General features: G+C 37.3%; 1 protein-coding gene across 13 annotated transcripts in view; it reads left to right on the forward strand.

Moving 5' to 3' along the window:
• Positions 1 to 23,458, forward strand: part of Rbm25 (RNA binding motif protein 25) — a 50,920-nt gene that overhangs the window by 7,010 nt on the left and 20,452 nt on the right. For 5 of the 13 annotated variants that reach the window (XM_030246877.1, XM_006516164.4, XM_006516166.4 and 2 more), the window contains 9 exons: positions 3,185 to 3,302; positions 3,412 to 3,532; positions 5,182 to 5,231; positions 6,920 to 7,087; positions 8,981 to 9,038; positions 12,070 to 12,227; positions 20,206 to 20,391; positions 21,091 to 21,144; positions 21,378 to 21,461. In XM_030246877.1, coding sequence (XP_030102737.1) covers positions 3,261 to 3,302; positions 3,412 to 3,532; positions 5,182 to 5,231; positions 6,920 to 7,087; positions 8,981 to 9,038; positions 12,070 to 12,227; positions 20,206 to 20,391; positions 21,091 to 21,144; positions 21,378 to 21,461 — 921 coding nt within the window. In that variant the 5' untranslated portion in view covers positions 3,185 to 3,260. Of the gene's footprint in view, positions 1 to 3,184; positions 3,303 to 3,411; positions 3,533 to 5,181; positions 5,232 to 6,919; positions 7,088 to 8,980; positions 9,039 to 12,069; positions 12,228 to 12,428; positions 12,534 to 20,205; positions 20,392 to 21,090; positions 21,145 to 21,377; positions 21,462 to 23,458 lie in introns of all 13 variants that reach the window. The other 8 variants (XM_006516168.4, NM_001364416.1, NM_027349.4 and 5 more) reach the window with 3 other exon arrangements.

A 23,458-nucleotide genomic window follows, 5' to 3' on the forward strand; every position in this document is an offset into this window, starting at 1 on the left:
AACAGACATGCCTTCCTGCTCCTTTCCATGTAGAACACTTGTAATTTAGATTATTAAAAAACTCAACGGGGAAGGGGAACAAATGAGAACATAGTCTAATAACACATGTATGAAGATGTCATAATTGAAACCCACTACTTAGTGTGGTAATTTTAAAGGTAAAAATTACAAAAAGAAAAGACAAAGCAACACACAAAAATTGGATGTATAATGTCTTACAAACTTGTGTCTTTATTTTGATAGATATGCTGAAGCTTACCTAAGTTTTTAAAGTTTTTAAAGGCTTTTCTGGCACCTTTTTGCTAATGTGGAAATCATTCTGACAATTATTTTACTTGTGAATAAGAACTGGCTTATAAAACCAAAGATTAAGTTTTATAGAGTATATTTTTTAAAGTTATTGTTATTACTATTTTTTAAGACAGGGTTTCTCTGGGTAGCCTTGGCTGACTTAGAACTTACCCTGTAGACCAGGCTGCCTTTAAAGTTAGAGATCCACCTGCCTCTGCCTCCTGAGTACTGGGATTCAAGGGGTGTAGCACTACTGCCTGGCATAGTATTTTAAAAAATATTTTTAAAGTTATATTTCTATGTACTTATTCTTGGGACATGTGTTCAGTGGCGCATGTGTGGAAGACAGAGGACAACTTGTGGGAGTCAATTCTCTTCTTCCACTTTGTGGGTTCTAGGTATGGAATTTAGACTTACAAGCTTGAGTGGCAAGCGAGTACCTTTACCTGCTGAACCATTTCATCAGCTCTTAGAGACTATTTAAAAAGTCAGAGTTACAGTATAAAACAGGACAGTTGTGAGCATGCAGTACATGCTTTTTTATTTCAAAGAAATGCTTACCAACAGGTAAAAAGATAGGAACTTTAGGAATTGGGGAGCTAAACCCGAAATAGAGTTTTTTTGTTTGAACTTCAGATTCTTAGAAGTCAATTTAGCCGGGCGTGGTGGTGCACGACTTTAATCCCAGTACTCGGAGGCAGAGGCAGGCGGATTTCTGAGTTCGAGGCCAGCCTGGTTTACAGAGTGAGTTCCAGGACAGCCAGGGCTACACAGAGAAACCATGTCTTAAAAAAATTAAAAAAAAAAAAAAAAAGTTAATTGATTTGTTCTAGTACTTAAGGAAAGGATATATTTGATACACTGGTAATACAAATTACACATTAATTTGGGGGAAATGATTTAGTACTAGAGTTTGAATGCAAACAGTGATAATCTGTATTACAGATATATTTATAGGCTCACAAAATGGTTCAGTAGGTAACGGTGAGCTTGCTGCTGTGCCTGACAGCCCAAGCTCAATTTCAAGACCCAGTGATGGAGAGAGTGGACTCCTGTGACTTTTCTTGACTTCCATATATGACATACATGCACAAGCATATATAAACTCACATAAATCAATAATTATAATTAAAGAAAATCCTAAATACTTTGCAAAGATGAAATTAAATATCCAAGAATGTTCGGTATTATTCGAAAGGGTTGAAAAGCCTCGGCAACTGATAAAGTCTCGGCAACTGGTGTTTCTATATTATCGTTTACTGAGTTACAAAGATAAGAATGGAGGAGAAGAGATGTCAGGCATATTGAAGGAGCAATGCAGGTAACTGTAGTATGTATGAGTATATTATAATAAAGCACAAAATACTAAATATTTGTAAAAAGAAAACATAACATGGTAAACTGGTGGGAGTTGATGGATGAGAGAAAGTAGACGACATCACACCTTTTAAGCTTTGGCTACTAAAGGATGAGTAAAAAATAAAGGAGCTAGGCATGGTGGTACAGTCTTATAACCCTGGTACTCAAAGGCTAAGGATATTGGGTTTGAGGCCAGCCTCAGTCATGTACAGTGTTTTAAACTGAAAACCAAGTAAATACATACACTCAGCCACTAAAAAAGTAAAACAACATATTTTTGAGGTAGGGTCTCATATAGCCAGGCTAGCCTCAAACCCAACATTGTATTGCTTCATAGCAATCTGGCTTTTAACTTGTCCTTCTGCTTCCATCTCTCAGTTTCAGAGATTACAGTCATGTGCCGCCATGCCCTGTTTGAAAAATATGTTCAACAATTCTAGGCTTTCTCAGTTCCAGAGTATGGGATTTTCTGTTTTAGGTGGAAGAATTTTTACTAGTGATTTGACAGTGGTTTCCTGCTTAGTTAAAAAACAAAAAACAAAACAAAATACCCACCAAACTAATTCTACTGGAATCTTTACCAACTTATTTCAGCTTTTTTTTTTTTTTTTTTTTTTTTTTTTTTTTTTTTTTTGGAGACCGGACTATACCAAGGGCTAGCTTGACTATATAGACAATGCTGTCTTGCCTCCTTGTCCACCCCACACCTTGGATTTTTGAGACAAGTTCTAGCATACCCAAAAATCATCTGTTTCTACTTTTTATTTTTATTGTTATTTATTTTTTATTTTTTGGGTTTTTTTTTTTTTCGAGACAGGGTTTCTCTGTGAATCCCTGGCTGTCCTGGAACTCACTCTGTAGACCAGGCTGTCCTCAAACTCAGAAATCTGCCTGCCTCTCTTCCAAGTGCTGGGATTAAAGGCGTGCGCCACCATTGCCCGGCTCTGCTTCTACTTTTAAGATCGGTATTACAGGCTTGTGCCACTAGGCCTGGCTAGAAGTTAGCTTTAATAAAATGTCTTAAACTGGGTATGGTAGTATACACCAGTCAGTAATCTCAGTACTTGCAATTAAATAGAGTCAGGATGGTCAAGTGTTAACAATTGTCATTAGCTGTATAGTATTTAGGGCCAGCTTTGATTACTTGAGATCCTTATCTCCAAAAAACACCAACAAAAAAAACCCAAACCAAACTGTTACCTTATTGCAAATTTGTGGGCTCTTTATGTTAGAACAGTTATTCTGTGACCTGATAGAAGCCATGCTCTCTTCCCCCTCAGTTTGTAATTTAATAGCACGTTTGTCTTTGAAGAACTAGCTAACACTGAGTCATTAAATACTGTTAACCTTGCTAGTTTAGTTTTCAAAGATCTATTGGGTTAAAAATGAATGTATCAGAACACTTAAAATTAGCTACCCTCCTGGATTCTGAGTTTGTTTTAAAAGATTCATTGATGTTTGGCATTTAATTTTTGATATTAACTGAACCTCAAAATTTTTTTCTTCCTTTATATGTATTCCCACATGATTGTAGGAGTCTATCCTGAACTTAGTTCGTGTACATTTTGGGAACTTATTTTAGAAAAGATCTAAGTTTTAAAAAATTCTCAATGGACAGACAGAGAAAAGAGGGTCTTTGCCAACTCCTTTGGGTAAGAAAACTTTAGAATTTTGCAGATACTCTAAAAATGAAGGTCAACAATGTAGGCATATCAGATTGGAAAGGTGTCAAATAAAATGATTTGTCATTTCTTTCTTTAGACTGGTGCAGTCAGAATGTCTTTCCCCCCTCATTTGAATCGCCCTCCCATGGGAATCCCAGCTCTCCCTCCAGGGATCCCACCCCCACAGTTTCCTGGCTTTCCTCCACCAGTACCTCCAGGTAAGTTTGAGCACATTTTTTTCTTATCATCATTCATTCATTTCTTTCTTGCCCCCTGCCCCCACCCCCTTTTGAGACATTGTTTCTCTGTAAAGACCTAGCTGTGGGTCCTTGAACTACAGAGATTCACCTGCCTCTGCCTTCTAAGTGCTTGGATCAAAGGCTTGTGCCACCATGCCTGGCCCCTTTTTCTTTTAAAAAAGACTGTATCTTTGCAGCATGGTATATGTGTGTATTTACTAGTAAATACGTGACAGTTTTATTGTGAACATGGTTGTTTGCTTTCTTTTTATGGGGGTAGTAGTGGGGAGAGGGCAGTTTTTGACAGAGTTCTGTATAGTACAGCTGTCCTGGAACTCACTTTGTAGACTAGGATGGCTTTGAACCCACAGAGATAGGCCTGTCTGTATCTCTTGAGAGCTGGGATCAAAGGTGTGAGCCACCACTGCCACCACTGTCTGATTTTTCTGTAGCATTTAAGTTATTTGTTTGGAGACAGAATGTGTTATCCCAGGTTCCCTACCACCTTTCAGTTGTCCGTGAGGCTCCTGAATGCTAGGATTACAGTTGTGAGTCATCACACTTGGCTTGACAGATTTGTATTTGTGGTTGAGTTTCTGAATCAGCTTGGAAATTCTTTAAAAATGATAAGTATATAAAGGTGCTATATCCATATTCATAAGGTTTAAAAATTTGAAAAATAAAGTTAGCAGTGAAATTCCCCTCAAAGTGTTAGTGCTAATTTCCCTCAAAGCTACCTAAATTAGTATAACAATTAGTGTTGTTACTATTGCTAAAGGGAAACAAAGTGGTAGTTGGTTTATCTTTGCAGATACTTAAAAATGCATGTTAAAGGGCTGCTGAGCCATCTCTCCCAGACTAATCTTGAACTCAGGGTTATTCTCTTGCCTCAGCCTAACAGGTGATAAGATTATAGGTGATTGTTACCACACCCAAATTTTACTTCTTAGTTTTATGTATAACTCCCTGCCTCCTTTTAATGGGGACAGGAGTCAAGGCAGGCTTTCACCTGGCCTAGGATGGTCTGGACCTTGCTGTGTAACCAAGCATGGCTAATAATCTTTCCATACGTCACAAGTTTGGGAGTACGTGTGTGTGTGTGTGTTGCCAGCATTCCTAGTTCTAAGTATTTTCTTGTAAGTTCTTTTCTTTGTAGTCTTGGCCATCAAACATTGAGCCTTCTAATATTTTTCATTATTATTAATTTGTGTTCATGTGTAAAATGCAAGGATACGCCCTGGTATAGGTATGGAGGTCAAAGCGTAGCTAATAGTTGGCTCTCTCTATCATGTGGGTACCAGGGAATGAACTCAGGTTGTCAGTCAGTCTTGGCAGTAGGTCCTTGGATATACTGAACTGTCTCGCTAGCCTCCTCTGTTTAAGTGATGCAAGATCTTTTACTGGAACTCAATCCTGTTTGGGCCACAATAGCTTGCCAGTGATCCCTGGGAATCCACCTATCTTCCCCTTGTAGGAACGATACGCCCCGTCCTATGCCTTACTTTCATGTGGATGCTCATCACTATCCTGTGCTTGTGAAGCACACACCTGGGTATGTGGGACATCTCTCCATCCCTGGAATTATTTTAATTATGATCTTGAAATATGATATGTTTTCTTCCTCTTAGGGACACCGATGATTCCTGTACCAATGAGTATTATGGCTCCTGCTCCAACTGTAAGTATAATTTGTCTTTTCACTTTTTTGGGTTTTTCGAGACAGGGTTTCTCAGGTTTCCCTGGCTGTCCTAGAACTCACTCTGTATAGACTAGCCTGGCCTCGAACTCAGAAATCAGCCTGCCTCTGTCTCCCAAGTGCTGGGATTAAAGGCGTGCGCCACTGTGCCTTGCCCCGCTTCACTGTTTTTTAGGACAAGAGTCTCCTTAGCTAGCTTGGAACCAGAGATAACCAGAGTAGCTGAGGATGACCTTGAACTTTGATCCTATTGTCTACCTTTTAAATGCTGGAATTATGGGTATATACTAACCATGCCTGGTTTTTGTGCTGGGGGATTAAACCTCAGACCTTGGGGAAGTATTCTATCAAGTTGAGTATTCTACCTCAACCCCGTGGGATAATAAAAAGGGGTAATATAAAGGGAAGATTAAGATTTAGGAAATGCCTAGCATTTCTTGAAATATAAAACTTTGGTAAGCTTAGATAATGTAAAGAAACAGTATGTGTATATACTGTCCTAATTGGCAGTATGTGCAGCATTTGCATGCAGTGCTTTTCAAGGCTAGAAGGTTGGTTTCCCTGGAACTGCCCATGTTGCAGGTGACTGTGAGCATCTGATGTACTTCTGACCTGAATCTGGGTCCTCTGAACGATCAATGGATTACACACCAGGATGAAGAAGGTCATTAATAGAAGAGTTGACTTGGACTTACTCTTCTAGATTGATAAGGGTCCATAATGCAAGGGACCATGTCACCAGATAGAAATGAAGGCAGGAAGAACTGAGGGCTCAAATCTGAAACTATAAACAGGAAGGAGAGAGTGAATTTAAAGTGGTGGGAATTTTAAACTCTAAAAGCCCGCCTCCAGTGACAAACTTACTACAAGGCCATACTTCCTAAACCTCCCAAATAGTTGGGCTATTTATTTTTTGTTTAATTGCTTTTGTTTTGGGAGATAGTGTCTCACTTTATAGTCCTGGCTGGTCTGGAGCTCATTATGTAAACCAGGTTCACCTTAAATGCAGTAGAAGTCCACATGCCTCTTGTCTCCTTAGTGTTAGGTTAAAGGTATGCACCTAAGTTCAGTTCTAGAACATTCCAGATGACACTCCCCTTTATATTACAGAATAAGGGAATGGGAAGTTGGGCTTTGGAGCAGCTCCACCAGTTCGTAGTTTACCTGGGCTTACTTAGTTTGTAATGAATTCATTGTCGAGTACATAGAATTCTGCTCCTGTATGTGGGAGATTGCAAGTTTGAAGTGAAAATTAACTAATAAACACAAGGACCTTATAAAAAGCAAAAGTGTTGACAGTTTTTGTAGTGTTTCAATATTGTGCTACAAGATTATCAGGAATAATGATTTTGCTTTCATCTTGGTACTGAGTATAATTGTGATAAAATTACTAGCTTTTTTCTTTTAAGTAATCTCAAATGGTTTTTGTTTTGAACATTTAAAAACTCATAAAAGTTTGACATTTTTGTTTTCTTTTAAAAGTAATTAAAAATAGAAATTTAATTGTTAAGAGTAAATTTGCATTAGTGAAATATACTACATGCTTTAAAAGTTTTAGATTAGATATGTAGGGAATTTAATCATATGCTATGTATTTATTCTTTATAGTTGGTGTTTTTAGTATAATGTCATAATTGCCAGATCAAATTTTTTGCTTTTCTTTACCATAGGTCCTAGTACCTACCGTGTCCATGGTTGGAAAGCATTTGGGAGCCAGAAAGGATCATCCAGGCTTAAAATTAAAAGAAAATGATGAAAATTGTGGCCCTACTACTACAGTTTTTGTTGGGAACATTTCTGAGAAGGCTTCAGACATGCTTATACGACAGCTCTTAGCTGTAAGTTAAAATGTTTATTTTTCACCTTTTAAAACTGTTAATAAATTTCAAACTTACTGAGTAGCTTGTTTTTTTGTGACAGGATCTCAGGTAGTCCAGGTTGGCCTCAAAGCTGGGAATCTTCTATCTCCCAGATTGTTGGGACTAAGGCCTGTGTGCTCATGCCTAAGTTCTCTATTTTTTTCCCTCAGCATTTTAATATGAAAAACTATCAAATCTGTAGAAAAAGAGCAGTCTAGTAATCACACTAGAACTCTGTGACTCAGATTCATCAGTAAACTTACCAATTTTGTCTCTTAAATATCCATGTTTCATAATTTATGGATGAGTTGCGATATAATACTCACTTGAGTGTCAAATGGATGTTTCTGAGAGCAGATAGATATTGTCCTTACACACGATCCAAATGCTGCTGTATTCACCACTACATAGTTTGTACTCAACCTTCCCAGTGATGTGTGTATTAACTGCTTTTTGTTTTCTGCTTATGATATAAATATGTGCTTCATTTTGGAACCATAATACAGAACAAGTTTTCTGGTTTTATTTCTTTTTATTTATTTAGCTTGTTTTCCTGATACAAGTTAGAGCTTTCATAAAATATTTCTTAGAACTTGATTTGTTTATTTGTTAGATTCAAAGTATACCATTTTTGTTGTGTTTTTTTTTTTCAAATTCTTTTTTGATTTATTTATTTTATGTATTTGAGTACACCATTTCTCTCTTTAGACACACCAGAAGAGGGCATCAGATCCCATGAGAGATGGTTATGAACAATCATGTGGTTGCTGGGAATTGAACTCAGAACCTCTGTTGGAACTCTTAACTACATTGCCATCTCTCCAATCTAAGTGTACAGTTTTTTTTTTTTTTTTTTTTTTTTAAGATTTATTTATTTATTATTTGTAAGTACACTGTAGCTGTCTTCAGACACTCCAGAGGAGGGCATCAGATCTCGTTACGGATGGTTGTGAGCCACCATGTGGTTGCTGGGATTTGAACTCCGGACCTTCGGAAGAGCAGTCGGGTGCTCTTACCCACTGAGCCATCTCACCAGCCCAAGTGTACAGTTTTTTAACACAAGTGTTTCATTGCATTCTTTGTTTTGTTTTGTTTTTCAAGACAGGGTTTCTCTGAATAGCTCTAGCTGTCCTGAAACTCACTCAGACCAGGCTGACCTTGAACTCAGAAATCTGCCTGCCCCTGCTTCCTAAGTGCTGGGATTAAAGCTATGTGCCACCACCGCCAGGCTGTTTCATTTTATTCTTATTCCCCGTTTTTGGGGATATTGAGTTACTTAATTAAAGTGATTAAAACTTAATCATACTAAGAGTGCATTTACCTTACTAGTAATTTTTGGGCTAATATGTTGTGATTTTATGAGTCAACAGATTTTATGAGTCAACAGATTTTAAAAATATTGTTTTTGGTTTTTTGGGTTTTGTTTGTTTGTTTGTTTGTTTGTTTGTTGAGATAGAGTTTCTCTGTGTAGTCTTGGCTGCCCTGGGATCCCTCAGTAGACCAGGGTAGCCTCAGACTCAAGAGGCTACCTGCAGTTGCCTCCTAGTACTGAGATCGTAGATCTGCACCACCACTTCCTGCTAAGGCTTTATGTATTTGTTTAAGCAGCCTGTTAGATATTTCAAGTGTTTGGGAGATTTGGAGTAATTTTAACAAGCTTAGTTGCCAGCATGATCGTGCTGAGCATTTTGTTCTCTGGTTTCCCTCCTGTATTGATGGTATTATCGTCCCAGGCTGCCCTCAAACTTGTAGTACTATCTCAGTCTCTTCTATTACTGGTGTGAGCTACCATACACTATAACCTATAATTGTGATCTTACTTGTCTTGAAACTTTTGTTTGTTAAGTGGTAATTCTTAAATTTCTTTTTAAGAAATGTGGTTTGGTGTTGAGCTGGAAGAGAGTGCAAGGTGCTTCTGGGAAACTTCAAGGTATACATAATTTCCTTACTCGTTTTTGCCACCATTTTAACCCATTTGTATAAGTTTATATAAACTTAGCATGTTTTATTTTAATTTTCTTTTTCCTTTTTTTTAAAAGATTTATTTATTATTATATGTGAGTACACTGTAGCTGACCTCAGACACACCAGAAGAGGGCATCAGATCTCATTATGGGTGGTTGCTGGGATTTGAACTCAGGACCTTCAGAAGAGCAGTCAGTGCTCTTACCCACTGAGCCATCTCGCCAGCCCTTATTTTAATTTTCTTAAGAATGTATTAAAAGGCCATTGAATATGTTTGGCTGAAATTTGGGATTAGAAGATTCAAAAGTTGAAGCAGAAAAGGAGGTAGAAGAGAAAAAAATGAGCATTACTCAATAGTGTTTTCTTCCTTCCCTCTTTGAATATGCTAGACTGGACAAATCCAGTGGTTTCTTTTAAAAAAACTTACTACTGGCCTATAAGTTTTTTAAGGATTTATTTTCTTTCTCTCTCTCTCTCTCTCTCTCTCTCTCTCTCTCTCCCTTCCTTCCTTCCTTCCTTCCTTCCTATCTATCTATCTATCTATCTATCTATCTATCTATCTCTACATCTACACATATATTTTTTGTATATGAGTATGCTGTCTTCATGCTTTTTAAAAGAAGGCATTGGTTCTCATTAGATACAGTTGTGAGCCACCATGTGGTTGTTGGGAATTGAACTCAGGACCTCAGGAAGAATACTGAGCCATCTCTCTAGCCCTGTTGGCCTGTAATTTGTGTAGAGGTTTCTGTATGTGAATACAGTGCATATCTAAGCTGGAAGAGGGTGTGGCTCCCTTGGAACTGGAGGTAGAGTTGGTTTCTACCTGCCTTACAGGAGTCCTGGTTTTCTGTAAGAGTAGCATGTATTCTTAACTGCTGTGCTATTTTTCTAGCTCTCCCACTAGTTTTTTTAGATTTTTGAGGTTCTTTTGCCTGAAAGTAAGGCTGCCTGACCCAAATGCAATAATTAGAGCTCAGGAGGAGGGAAGGGTAATTAATTGGACTGCTTTTGTTTTTTTTTCCTTTCGAGACAGGGTTTCTCTGTCCTGGCTGTCCTCTGTAGACCAGGCTGGCCTTGAACTCAGAAATTCACCTGCATCTGCCTCCCGAGTACTGGGATTAAAGGCATGTGCCACCACTGCCTGGCTCTGGACTTTTTTTTTTTTTTTAGGCCTATTTATTTTCACTTTGTGTATATGAGTGTGTGCCTTCCTGCCTACTTGTGTGCTTATGCACCTCGTGTGTTCAGTTCTGCAGAGGCCAGATGGAGGAGTTGCTTTCCCTGACTTGTGGGTGGTGGGAATGGATCCTGGGTCCCTGGTAAAAACAAGTGCTTTTTTAGTGTGAAGCCATCTTTAGCTCTTTGGTTGTGTGTGTGTGTGTGTGTGCATATATATATGTATGTATGTATGTATGTATGTATGTATGGTTGGTTTCTTGTGTCTTCTAAAAATGTTCCTCATTTTATTTAAGAGTCTCTTGTCCTTAGAGCTTGTAGATAGTAGAATAGCTAGCCATCTTGGCTAGGGAGTTTCTTCCATGTTTGCTTCTGGAGGGATGGGATTACTAGGGCTTGCCATATTACTTCTACTTTTATGTGGGTCCTGTGGGTACGTGGGATCTTCAGGTCCACACACTTCTATGGCAAGTGCTTCCCAGCTATCTATGGCCTATTTTGAAAGTAAACTGCCTTTCATTCTAGACTGCTAAATTCTCTGCTCTCTGTCTCCTTTTTCTCCTCTTGGTGCTGTCAATTTAGGGGAGTGTTTCATATATGTGGCCACCATTATTACTAAGCTATACCAAGTCTTGATTTAAAAATACCGCCAGGCGTGGTGGCACACGCCTTTAATCCCAGCACTTGGGAGGCAGAGGCAGGTGAATTTCTGAGTTTGAGGCCACCCTGGTCTACAAAGTGAATTCCAGGATAGCCAGGGCTACACAGAGAAACCCTGTCTTGGAAAAAAAAAAACAAATCAAAACCTTTATTGTGGAAAAATGGACACATATACAAAATGTGATGATGTGACAACTCCATGGTTACAACTCACAGCTTTAATAATTATCAGTTTATGGTCAGTAATCTTATTACCCCTACCCTACAGCTTTTCTTTTGTGTTCCTTTATTCACCCATTCATTACCCCCCCCCCCTTCTTTCTCTTTCCTTCTTCCCCACTTTTCCCTTTTCTCTGTATAGCCCTGGCTGTCCTGTCCTCATTCTGTAGCCTGGCCTCTAACTCAGAGTTCCTCTTTCTGCCTCTGCTTCCTGAATTTTGTGATAAAGGTGTGTGTCACCGTCTGTGCCTGGCTGTTCATGTTATTTTTAAGTACACCCCAAGCACTGGGATTTTTGTCTCTGTATTGTAGTATATACTCTGAAACATGAACATTTTATTTTGGCGGGGGCGCAACTGTAGGAAAATTTGCCCAAAATATAATCATAGTACCTAAAAATACTGCCTGTTTTTTTTCTAATAAAAAAAAATAGCCATGCTGTCCAGTTAATTTTTCTATAAAAGTCAAATTGAAAACATTTCATTGAGGATACATATGAGCTTTCTATAGTGAAATTCATAGGGGATTTATTCTGAGTTTAAAGCCATTCCAGTTCTCATTCGCTTCTGGCTTTTGAGTTCTGGGATTGTAACTGTCCTGCCCCAGCAAAATACAAAATGCCCCTGGTTAATGCTATATCCTATCCTTTGTTATTTTTTTAATTTTTAAAATTTCATTATTTTTTAGCTCTTAGTAAATAATGATTTGCTGGATTTTCTTCTTTCCCCTGGTCTTTTTTTTTTTTTTTTTTTTTAACTCTCCCTCCCCTCTGGGTTCATCAATGTTAAAGTGAAATGGTTATTAGAGGGTTAAAGAGCAGTGTTGTGGTGATGACTTCAGTGACCTCATAAGTATTACCTTTAATCATTTTGCCTTGCTGTATTTTTTCATGTTTTTAATACCTTAATATTTCACAAATTCTTCTTATTTATTGTTAGCTTTTGGATTTTGTGAGTATAAAGAGCCTGAATCTACCCTCCGTGCTCTCAGATTATTGCATGACCTTCAGATTGGAGAGAAGAAGCTACTTGTTAAAGTTGATGCCAAGACAAAGGCACAGTTGGATGAATGGAAAGCAAAGAAGAAAGCTAATGGGGTATGTAATATCTTTTCTAGCCTACCTGTGCCAGTTCTGTGTAAATACTTCATATTGTAAGTAAATTTAGCATGGAGTCTCACAAGATTATTGTCATTGTAATATGTGCTTGTGGCTTATGCAGGAGTGTATTTTATAGTTTGTAGATAAGTGTTTTATCTACCCACAGTGGGTGGATGACTGTTGGTTTGCTTGTTCCAGGTTGGGATGAAAGTAGTAAGGGAGGCTGGACAAGGTTAACTTGCCAGAGAAAACACTTGTACAGACTATTCCAATCAGAGCTAATTCATTAAGGCAGCTTTGTAAGTAAGTATAAAATATATATTTCAACCTACACAATGTTTATTAGTAATCCTCTCTCTTTTAGTGCACACAGATTGGATTCTGAAATGAGTGAAAATAAGTCTTAACTACTTCATGTATGAGTGACCTTATTCAGGATTTTTATTTTTCATTTTAATTCTTTTACTTTGCATGAGGATAAAGGAGGTCTTTTTGTCTTGTGTGATAATATATATTGCATCCTTCACAAAACAATCTTAAACTTGAGTATATAGTGTCTTAAATGTATATATGTACATATGTGTGTATATACATATATATGTACATATACATATATATGTGTATGTGTTTGTTTTTTCTTTTGTTTTCCTTCCCCCTACCAAAAACAAAAAAACAAACAAAAAAAAACCCCAAAAAAAACCCCAAAGGTCTGTACTTTCATCTAGCTTTCATTACTTTTGAAGAGAGATATAGCCTTCTCTTACCCTTTCTAAAACCTTTGTGTATTACTTTTTTTAAAAAAGAAAATTTTAACCTTTTTAAAAAAATTGTGAGTATACTGTAGCTGTCTTCAGACACACCAGAAGAGGGTATCCTCTCAACAGTTCCCATTCCAGATGGTTGTGAGTCACCATGTGGTTGCTGGGCATTGAACTCAGGACTCTTGAAGAGCAGTCAGTGTTCTTCATTGCTTAGCCATCTCCAGCCCCTTAAAAGAATGTTTCTAAAACTCATATTTAACCATATTATAAAAAAGAAGTTAAGTTTCATGACACCTTAAGTACTTTACTATAGACGTTCTATTCTCATGCTCTGGAAGGCATTTTCTTCTGTGTACCCTCTTTCTTCCAGTGCTGAGGGTAGAGCCTGTGTTACAGAGAAGTATGCTGCCACTGAGTCACATCCCTACCCCATGAGTATAGCTTTAATTGGAATATTTTTATTTCATAAAAACAAGATTAAAGCCAGCTGCAATGGCACAGTCCCAGCACTTGGGAGTAAAAGCAGTTGGGACAGGAGTTCAAGCTCATTAGTTGTACAGGGAATTTGAGGCTAGTCTGGGTGACATGAGACTTAAAAACCAAAATGTATTATTGCATAATTCTTGTTTCTGTTACTTAGATAATTTCACTGACATATACTACATATATATATTTACAGGGTAAAATAACTGTTGCTTGCTGGGCGTGGTGTCGCACACCTTTAGTCCCAGCACTTGGGAGGCAGAGGCAGGTGGATTTCTGAGTTCGAGGCCAGCCTGGTCTACAGAGTGAGTTCCCGGACAGCCAGGGCTAAACAGCGAAACCCTGTCTCGAAAAACCAAAACCAAACAAAAAAACAAAAATAACTGTTGCTTATTTGTCAGATTTAGTTTTAGTAGTTTGGATTTCCATATGAAGTAAAGCCTGTGTTGGGCATAGTATTAAGGTTTTGTTGTATTACATATCCCTTGGATTTGTTTTAACTTATTGGAATTTTTTTTTGAGAGATTTTTATTTATGTGAAAGTGAGCATGTGTGTTTATGTGCACCATATACGTGTATTTCCTGTGGAAACCAAAAATGTTATTAATTTCCTAGAGTTAGAAGCAGCTATGAACCCCCATGTTTGTTGAGGAACTGAACCCATGTTGTCAAGAGCAGCAAGATTCTTAACTGCTCAGCTCTGTTCAGTCTCTGTTTTGACTTTTTTTTTTTTTTTTTTGAGATAGGATCTCATGTAGCTTCTTACTACTCTTTGTAATATGACCTTGAACTCTTCCCCACCCCCACTCACTTCAAGTGCTGGGATTAGATGTTATCTCATTTATTGGATCTTTAAAGAAATTTGTTTTATTTATTTGTATGTGTAGGTTGTGAATGTATATGTGGAAATTAGAAGACAACTCATGGAAGTTCTCTTCTACCATTTGGGTCCCAGGGATCAAACTGAGGTTGTAAAGTTTGTGGCAGGGCCCCTTTACATGTTGAGCCATCTATTGGCACCATTCCACAGACTTTTTAAATTATTATTTGATCTCTTTGTTTTATTGCCCATCTAAGCTCATTAAAATTTTGTTTATCTAATTAACATGATCTGATTCCTATACCTGTGATAAAACCTCCCCTAAATAAGGCACTCATGACAGAGCAGAGTGTAAATGCCACAAAAGGTCAGCTTGGTGATCCGTACAGGAATATGGATGAGGAGTTATTCCCAGGAGCAGATATGACCCAGACAGCCACATCAACAAGGCCCAATCAAGCAGAGGTGATAGCTCACAAAACTCGGAAACTGAAACACATCGTACAGCCTATGTGCAGTTCAATATGCAGTTCAGTAGCTTAGAGGTTGTCCTTTCCAGTAACTGGTCTAAACCTCTTGTTAGCTCAGCTGGTTTCTTATATCTGTTCTTAGTCTTTTTTTTTTTCCCAGCTTTTCTTTGAGAGACTTATTTGCAGCTCAGCTTTTGTCTCCTTTTTTTTTTTTTAAAAAGATTTATTTATGTGAGTAGTTGTTCTCAGACACATCAGAGGAGGGCATTGGATCTCATCAGATGGTTGAGCACTACCATGTGGTTGCTGGGAATTGAACTCAGGACCTCTGGAAGAACAGCAGTGCTCTTAACTGCTGAGCCATCTCTCCAGCCTTTATTGTTCTCTCAGCTTTTATTGTTCATTTTGTCAGGGGAATCTGGTCAGTTTCAGGGACTTATTAAAGTTATTTTTAGTTGTCAACCTTCCTGTTCAGAGAACTACAGGATGGAATGTTTCAGTTTGGAAAAAATTTCACACAATAACCTGTATCATTATAAATACTGTTCTGAATATGTCCCTCCCCCCCCCCTTTACCACAATATGCTCTTATTATTGTCTCTTTTATAGCCCATCATCCTGTTGGATTCTGCTTACCTCCCACATCCATGATTTTCAGTAGCTACCTCATTACCACCTAGGAAAATATCTTCTAAATTAATAATGATATGAATGTTTACTGAATAACAGTACTAGCTCTGTTGTTGACTTTTAGTTTCCTCTGACTCTGAGGTCAAAGAAAGATCACAAGTAAGAGAAACAATAATTTGTATGAAAGGAGTGATCTATTTTTTCCTGATTTTTGAATTGAAAGAAAAGATTTCTTATCAACTAAATAGTTTGATTAAAAATATTTCAGTCTATATATAGATTAGGTTTTTTTTTTCCTTTTCCATTTTTTAAAGCTTGTATTTAGTAAAATTGTATATCATTGCAGCTATATCCAGTTTGATCTATCTAGTCTGTGTTCTGCTTGCTGCTTTTTGTCTCCCTACCCAGCAATAAGTCTAGAGATAATTAATGATTGTTTCAAGCTGTGTTTGTTCACCATGTGTACAAGAATAAACCAGTGGGCTGGAAAGCTGGTTCACTGGCCGCTCTTGGAATGGACCTAAGTTTGATTCCCAGCACACACATGGCAGCTTACAACTGCCTGTTACTCCAGTTCCATGGGATCCAACACCCTCTTCTGGCCTTGCCTCCATGGGCAACAGGCATGCAAGTGGTATGCATATAGGCCGGCAAAACACCTATACGAATAAAAGAAAAATGAATTGGTGAGCTGAGGTTGGTGCATGCCTTTAATCTCACCATTTGAGAGGGAAAGGCAGGTTGATCTGAGGTCAGCCCCATCTACCTCAATCAGGCTAGCCAGGATCTACCAGCATGTGTCTTAGAATGCAAAGCAAAACAAAGAGAATTAATTGGCAGCTGTTGGAGTACAGATAATCTCTGGAAAGCCATGTATGTGCATTACAGTCTAGTAGATAAAAGGTGCTTCAGGAGAAAATGTTCACATAATTGCTTCCAAGTTCATTTAGTGAGTCGTGTTTTCTGAAAGAACTGTATTTGCTTTGGGTTTCCCTCAAAACTGCTTGTGTTTCAGATGATGAGAGTTAGTCTGGAGAACGTCTCCAGAAGCTCTGTTTCCTCTCACTTTGGATTTGGAGGTAGAAGCTGAAATTCAGAAATGGGTAATTGTTTGGAAATTGTGTGAGCTTTGGATAATATTTGGCAGCTTATCTATTGACTTTTTTTTTTTTTTTTTTTTTTTTTTTTTTTTTGGTTTTTCGAGACAAGGTTTCTCTGTATAGCTCTGGCTGTCCTGGAACTTACTTTGTAGACCAGGCTAGCCTCGAACTCAGAAATCCACCTGCCTCTGCCTCCTGAGTGCTAGGATTAAAGGCGTTCGCCACCACGCCCGGCTTGACCTTTTTAAATAATTCCAAATAATCTTCTGTCCTGTGATCTTTTTGTGATATTTTTGTACTACTGATAATTAGCAATCAGTTAAGAGACTGATTAGGCTCATAAGCTTTCTTTCTGAAAATGTAGATTGAGGGGCAGTTAGCCATTTGAAAGGTAGACTTGAATTCTTTTTTTCTTAAATCCTTCATGGTTGTAATTGTGGAAAATAGCTGTATGGATCTTTCAATTTCAGTTTGTAGGAGATGATAATTTAGGGTCTACAGGTTAATTCTATGTGGGAAGCCGTGCACAATCACCATTACAAGATGGGGCTGGCTTCCTCAGTGCCTAACTAGTAAATAAGCAATGTGCGCAGGTGCTGGAGTAAATTCATGCCAAGTCACTGCCCATCCCGGGGTGTAGGAGTGGGGTGATGAGCGAGCAACTAATCAGGAGCTGACACGTCACACAGAGGGGTATTTAAGCAGCTCCATTTTCCGGGTTCGGGGTCTTCCTGAGAAGCAATAAAGCTTTGCCGTAGAAGGATCTGGAGTGTTTTTTGCTGGTGAAACGTTACAAGGACAGTTCTATATTAGCAGGCCTTTGAATTTACAACTCCATTCCTATTCCTATGGTTAGAAACCTATGGAGAGTCTTCCAAGGGAAAAGAAATCAGGAATGTAGGAAATGTCACACAGATCATATATTTTTCTTCTGGATTTCATTTTTTAAGACTGTGCTGCCCTGCTTGGCCTTGAACTCACAGGCCAGATCCACCTGCCTCTGTCTCGCAAATGGCGGGATTAAAGGCCTTCAGCACCAAAGTCCAGCAGTGAATACTTTGATAGAGTAGAATTTAGATATGAAGGACCTGGGTTTGGTGCTACATAGTTAGTGAGTGGTATAGCAGGTTTAAGAGGTCGGCTTGGGCTGAATGTTGGCGTTTGTGTGAGCAAAAACAGTAACACACTCTAAGCGCTAAATTTGAATTATCAATAGCCGTGTTACTAGAGCATTCTCTTTCATAGAAAACTTTCAGAAAGCCAAAATCATATCATTGTGGATTTTAGTGACAGGTGTATAAATTTAAGGACCTTAATTACCAATTTAAAATACAGTCACGCCAATTATAGTTTATTAATACTGTTTAATAAATAATTTTAATAGTTTAATTACAGTCCTGTGTAAAAGCATCTTGTCCTTATCTAAGATGCCAAGTAGAAAATTGGCAGCCAGAAGATTGGATGAAGAGGCAGGTTTGAGAAAGTAAGAAACTGGGTGTTTATCTTTGATATACTTCTATTTCTTACTATATGTTAATAAACATTTATGGTCCAAAAAAGTTTTAAAAATTTGTGCTTTTGGGGACCCCATCGGAGGAGTTAGGGTAAGGACTGAAGGACCTGAAGGGGTTTGCAACCCCATAGGAAGAACAACAATATTAACCAACCAGACCCCTCAGAGCTCCCAGGGACTAAACCACCATCCAGAATACACATGGAGGGACCCATGGTTCCAGCCGAATGATGGATGGCCTTATCTAGCATCAATGGGAGGGGAGCCCTTGGTCTTGTGAAGGTTCATTGCTCCAGCATAGGGGAATGCTAGGGTTGTGAGGCGGAATTGGTGGGTGGGGGAGCAGGAGGTAGGAGGATGGGATAGGGAGTTTTCAGAGGGGAAACCGGAAAGGGGGATAACATTTGAAATGTAAATAAATAAAATAAGCAATCAAAAAAGAAGAAAAAATTGTGCTAAGTTTTCTATAAGTATCATAAAGTGTGCTCTGAATAAGAATTTATTTAAATTAAATGTTAATGTAAGGCTTATTGAATATGTATATGAAATAGTTTCTAATGATAGAAACAAATTAATGATGGTTGTTATGAAACACCTGGTAAGTTATACTTGTTACTAAGTAATCACATAGCGCAAAATCAACTTGAGTAGAATTGAATGTGTTGTGACCAAGAACCTGGCATTTATATGGAAGATTATAGTTCTTTTTCTCTTGCTATATTGTGTTGAATCCAGAATGATACCTCCTAAGCAAGGCCCGTTTATATTCCTGGTTCTACAAGCATGATTTTTGTTACCTGCCAATGTAGTCAGTATATATTACCAAGTAAATTGCTATTTTGAGACATAAACATGTATAATTTTTGTTTAGAAAAATTGCTTTGTATGCACAATTATCCATGCTTTTTCCTTCTGTGTCATTCTTTATTTTTCCCTATGTTTTGAGTAAGTGTTGAGTTGAAAGTAAGGGGAAATCAAAAGTTTTCAGGTCTTAGAATAAATTTTTAGTTTTAACTATATGAATTCTATATTTGGGGGCTCTAAAGCATGATTAGAACCAACAACAGTATGTTTGAAGATTGTGTTTTTCTGAGAGACAGATTTTCTTTTGAGATAGGATCCCCTTAGGGAAGGGAAGTTTGCCTAATAATTACTATCCTGCCTGAGAGCTGTTTTCATTTGTCACTCCTGCTGGCTTTTACTGAAGGGTAAACTCTTTACCTTTCATTTGTGGTATTTGTAGATCCATAGATTCATGCTAACTATTCTTTGAGGTTATTGTGTTTAGTTGAAAGGAAAGGTAAAGTCTCATGTAATCCCAGCTGCACACATATTCCAAATCCTATCTTTGCCTCCTAGTGCTGGGAATTCAGACATTAACCACCATTGCCCAATCAGAAAGTTACTCTTAAATAAATTATTACTAAAGTCTAACACTTCTTTTTGATAAAGTATAAACAAGTTGTGCGTCTATGTATTTGACTGATTCTTGTGTTTGTTTTTTTTTGAGACAAGGTTTCTCTTGTAGATCAGGCTGGCCACAAAGTCAAGAGATACCTTTGGCCCTCTCTGTCTCCTGTGTGCTGGGATTAAAGGTGTACATCACCATTCTTGGCTAGGTTTTGACCTACTGCATGTGCAAGTCAGACAGAAAGGAGTATGGTATATAGCAGAGACATGGTTTTACTCTGTAGCTCTCAGATTGTTCTGGACAAATGCACACACATCTGGCTTTGAAATCACAGAGATCCACTGGCCTCTGCATCCTTGGTACTGGATTCAAAGAGTATACCTCCATTCCTGGCCAGGTGTATGGTTATCATAAGCTGCTTTTGCTGCACATAGACATATTGGAAGCTGGGCTGGTTAAATGGTAAGGAACTTTGATGCTAGGACTGACTACCCAAGTTTGATTCCTGAGATTCCTGTGGTGGAAGGAGTCCTCAAGTTGTCTTCTTGACTTCCATATGTATGCCGTAGCACACACAGATATACAAACATGGAAATAGTTTTTTAAAAGATTAAAAAACATGTAGAAGCATATGTGGGGAAAGAATCCTTCATTTGCAGCCTATAACCTTTCTGGTGATTAGGTTTTGTAGTATAGCTATCTAGTATTTTCCTTGGTTAGCCCATTGATATTTTTTTCTTTGGAATAATTTTTGTCTATTCTCCTCAAATTTGTGTTGGTTTTTAAGAACGCCAGACCAGAAACTGTCACTAATGATGATGAAGAAGCCTTAGATGAAGAAACAAAGCGAAGAGACCAGATGATTAAAGGGGCCATTGAAGTTTTAATCCGAGAATATTCCAGTGAACTAAATGCCCCCTCACAGGAGTCTGACTCTCACCCCAGAAAGAAGAAAAAGGAAAAGAAGGAGGACGTATGTGTTCTGACAATAGTAATTTATATAATTTATTCTTCTGGAAAGTACAATGTTTCTTTAGAAACTCAGGAGTTGTCTGTGTCATGAAAAATGCTATAAAATACACATATATATTGTTTATTTAGGGATAGTGTAAGTTCTGTTTTGAGTTTCAGTGTCTTTGGGCATTTTAGTTTTATCATTGGCCAGATACAATTGTATTACTGTAATTATTCATTATTTGGTCCAAAAGGTGCATCTACTTGGTATTATTGGGAATACTAATGTAAAGAGTTAGTCAGATAATTAGGTAAAGTTGAAATTTTTCTTCCTCCATTGATATGGAAGGATAAAAATAACTGATAGTAATGAAGAGGGTAAGTTACGGAAGTATTATTTTTTGGCTAGAATTATAGGCAAATCTTTTTATAAGGTAGATAAATTTTGTGCATGCAAATACATCTCAAATGATAATTTCTTACATGTTAGAATTCCTTATCTTAGGAAACAGTCCTGGTACTCTTAAGAGTATTTTGGCTATTGAAAAAAAAGCATGTGATGGGTGATAGAGGGATTTAAAGATAAATCATTTTTACTGTAATTTGAGATCAAGAAAATATCACACGTAGTTATTATTTCCTGGATAAGTATGTAGTCAGTCTAATTATAGCACAATGTGAGCTGTTTTTTAAAAAATCTTTGTGGGTTTCTCTGCAGATTTTCCGTAGATTTCCAGTGGCCCCATTGATCCCTTACCCACTCATCACCAAGGTTCGTTTGAACTGTAGGCTTTGATTTTTATGTGTGCACTAACTGCCAGATATGTGATTTTTATCATTATTATTACTATTACTATTATTATCATAACTTTACAACATTAGATTTTACTTCCAAGTTGGTGGGTTTTACTTAGATGTATTTGTAATACTTGCATTAAATACTAAATTTTGTTATTTTTCTATTAATGTATGTAAATCTATTCCTTTCTGTTCACTTAATTTTAGGAGGATATAAATGCTATTGAAATGGAAGAAGACAAAAGAGATTTGATATCCCGAGAGATCAGCAAATTCAGAGATACACACAAGGTAGTATTCTTGATTTTTCACTTGATACCAATCTAGACTTTTTACAGAATCCAAAGCAAAAAGACAAGAAAATCAACTTTGCATTAGAGTATAATTTATTATTGCCTTTAATAGGCTTAATTGATACTAAGGTAGAAACAAAAGAACAGAAGACTAATACCATATTTAATAGTGGCCATTGCTAATTGTTCTCAGTCACTGACTGCTGCAAGCATCTCACTTTAATATAACAAAAGTTAATTTAGATTTCAACATGAACATCAAGGTCAGATTAAACTATTCAGGGGGCAGCAGGATAACATACATATAGTTCAGTTTATCTTGTGGGCAGGTCTTTAATCCTAGGAAAAACTTTTTTAAAGAGCTGAGATTAAAATTTAAGATTTATATTTGTGTGGATTAAGTTTGAGTGGGGGAGATTTTAAAACGTAGGCCAGTGATTACCAGACTTACCAAATTATAGATGCATGGAAGAACTGTAAATTCCCATAAAGCTAATCTATTCATTGACCCCCACCATTATGATAGAGATCATATGGTGACTAATGCAAGATGAAACTCTCAGCTTGGAAAGTAACAAGGAATAGGATGTAAGTATGAGCTTCTGTTTTTTATTATATTTATGGATGCCCCCTCAGAAAAATATGCAAAGGGGTAACTGGCTTGGAAATGGGTGTTTGTATATAGTAAATCCCACTCATGAGTTTTGCCTATTTAAAGCTTCTCTCAATGACAGTGCATCTGTGAATGTTCGCTGGTATTGAAGGTGATGCTTTCGGATGGTGAAATGCAAAGTGCATGATGTATTTTGATGTTAGAGGTAATAAGATATCATTGGTTCTGACTAGACTGAGAAGTGCATAACATAACTCAGTGGTGTTAAGTGTTCACTTTCTCTGTATTTGAATCATATTTTTTCTTACTGCTTTCAAAATCCCAAGTTACAATTAATGCTGATTATCAGTGCTGTTGAACACTTAATGTCCAGATACCCAATCATAGGTCACATAGAGTGCTTTTTCAGGAAGTAGATGTGTCTAAAAGCACAAATGTAACTCCCACAGTTTTGAGAGTTACAATGGTGGTCTGTGGCAAGTCATAGTAGAATAATCTTAATGTATGTTCACTATTCCAATTAAAGGCTGAGTAAGCTTTCAAAGGGTATACAGTTGTGTGTGTGGTTTACCCGCCTTCTGTTTTTATTTATTTGTTTTAATCCCTGTCATGTTATTGGTGAATTATGAGGAAATCAGGTTGGTAAAAATTTTTAATTCACAAGCTACTACTTCAGCATTTTAGGGGTTTGTCAGGCATTTCACTGCCTTTTATTTTACTGATGGCAATGTTCTGAATTTCCAAAATGTGATTTAGAAATAAAAGAAATCAAAACAAAAAAACCAGTTCTCTTTGGGTGGTGTGGTTAAGGGGATATTTTGAATTCTTAGCAATAAAAAAATGAGCTCAGTGAACCTTTGCATGTTTTGGTATGAGATTATTAAATAACCACAGACTGTCAGGGTATCAGCGTGGCAGGGGGCGTCCATTTACAGCACGGATGAGTCTGAAGAGAGAATAAGGTAAGATTTTTGATTTTTTTAAAAAAAATTCTTTCCTTTTTCTTCATAACTTTGTTAATTGTTTAAGGAATCATTTCATTTCTTTAATCTTTCTTAAAATATATGCATATATGCTACATCTGCTTATATGCACACACATATTGCATATATATATAACTCCTTAGCATTTAGTATGGACTAGATTTTCTCAGCTTTTGTGTAAAGTAAACTTAAAATGAGTTCTGAAAGCAATTGCATTACATCAGAGAAAAGGCAGCATAGTAAACAACAGGAGTAAAAAGTTGAGGACTTGTACAAAAGAAATTAAAAATCTGTAAGTATATATTATCTCCGTAATACATTTCTTAAGTGTATGACATTGAGGTAAGTTTTATGTAGTGTAGATTCATTTTAAAATATAAACTTTGAATTCCATTAGCA

Source organism: Mus musculus, chromosome 12 (genome assembly GCF_000001635.26).
Source record: "Mus musculus strain C57BL/6J chromosome 12, GRCm38.p6 C57BL/6J".
Lineage (NCBI taxonomy): Eukaryota > Metazoa > Chordata > Mammalia > Rodentia > Muridae > Mus > Mus musculus.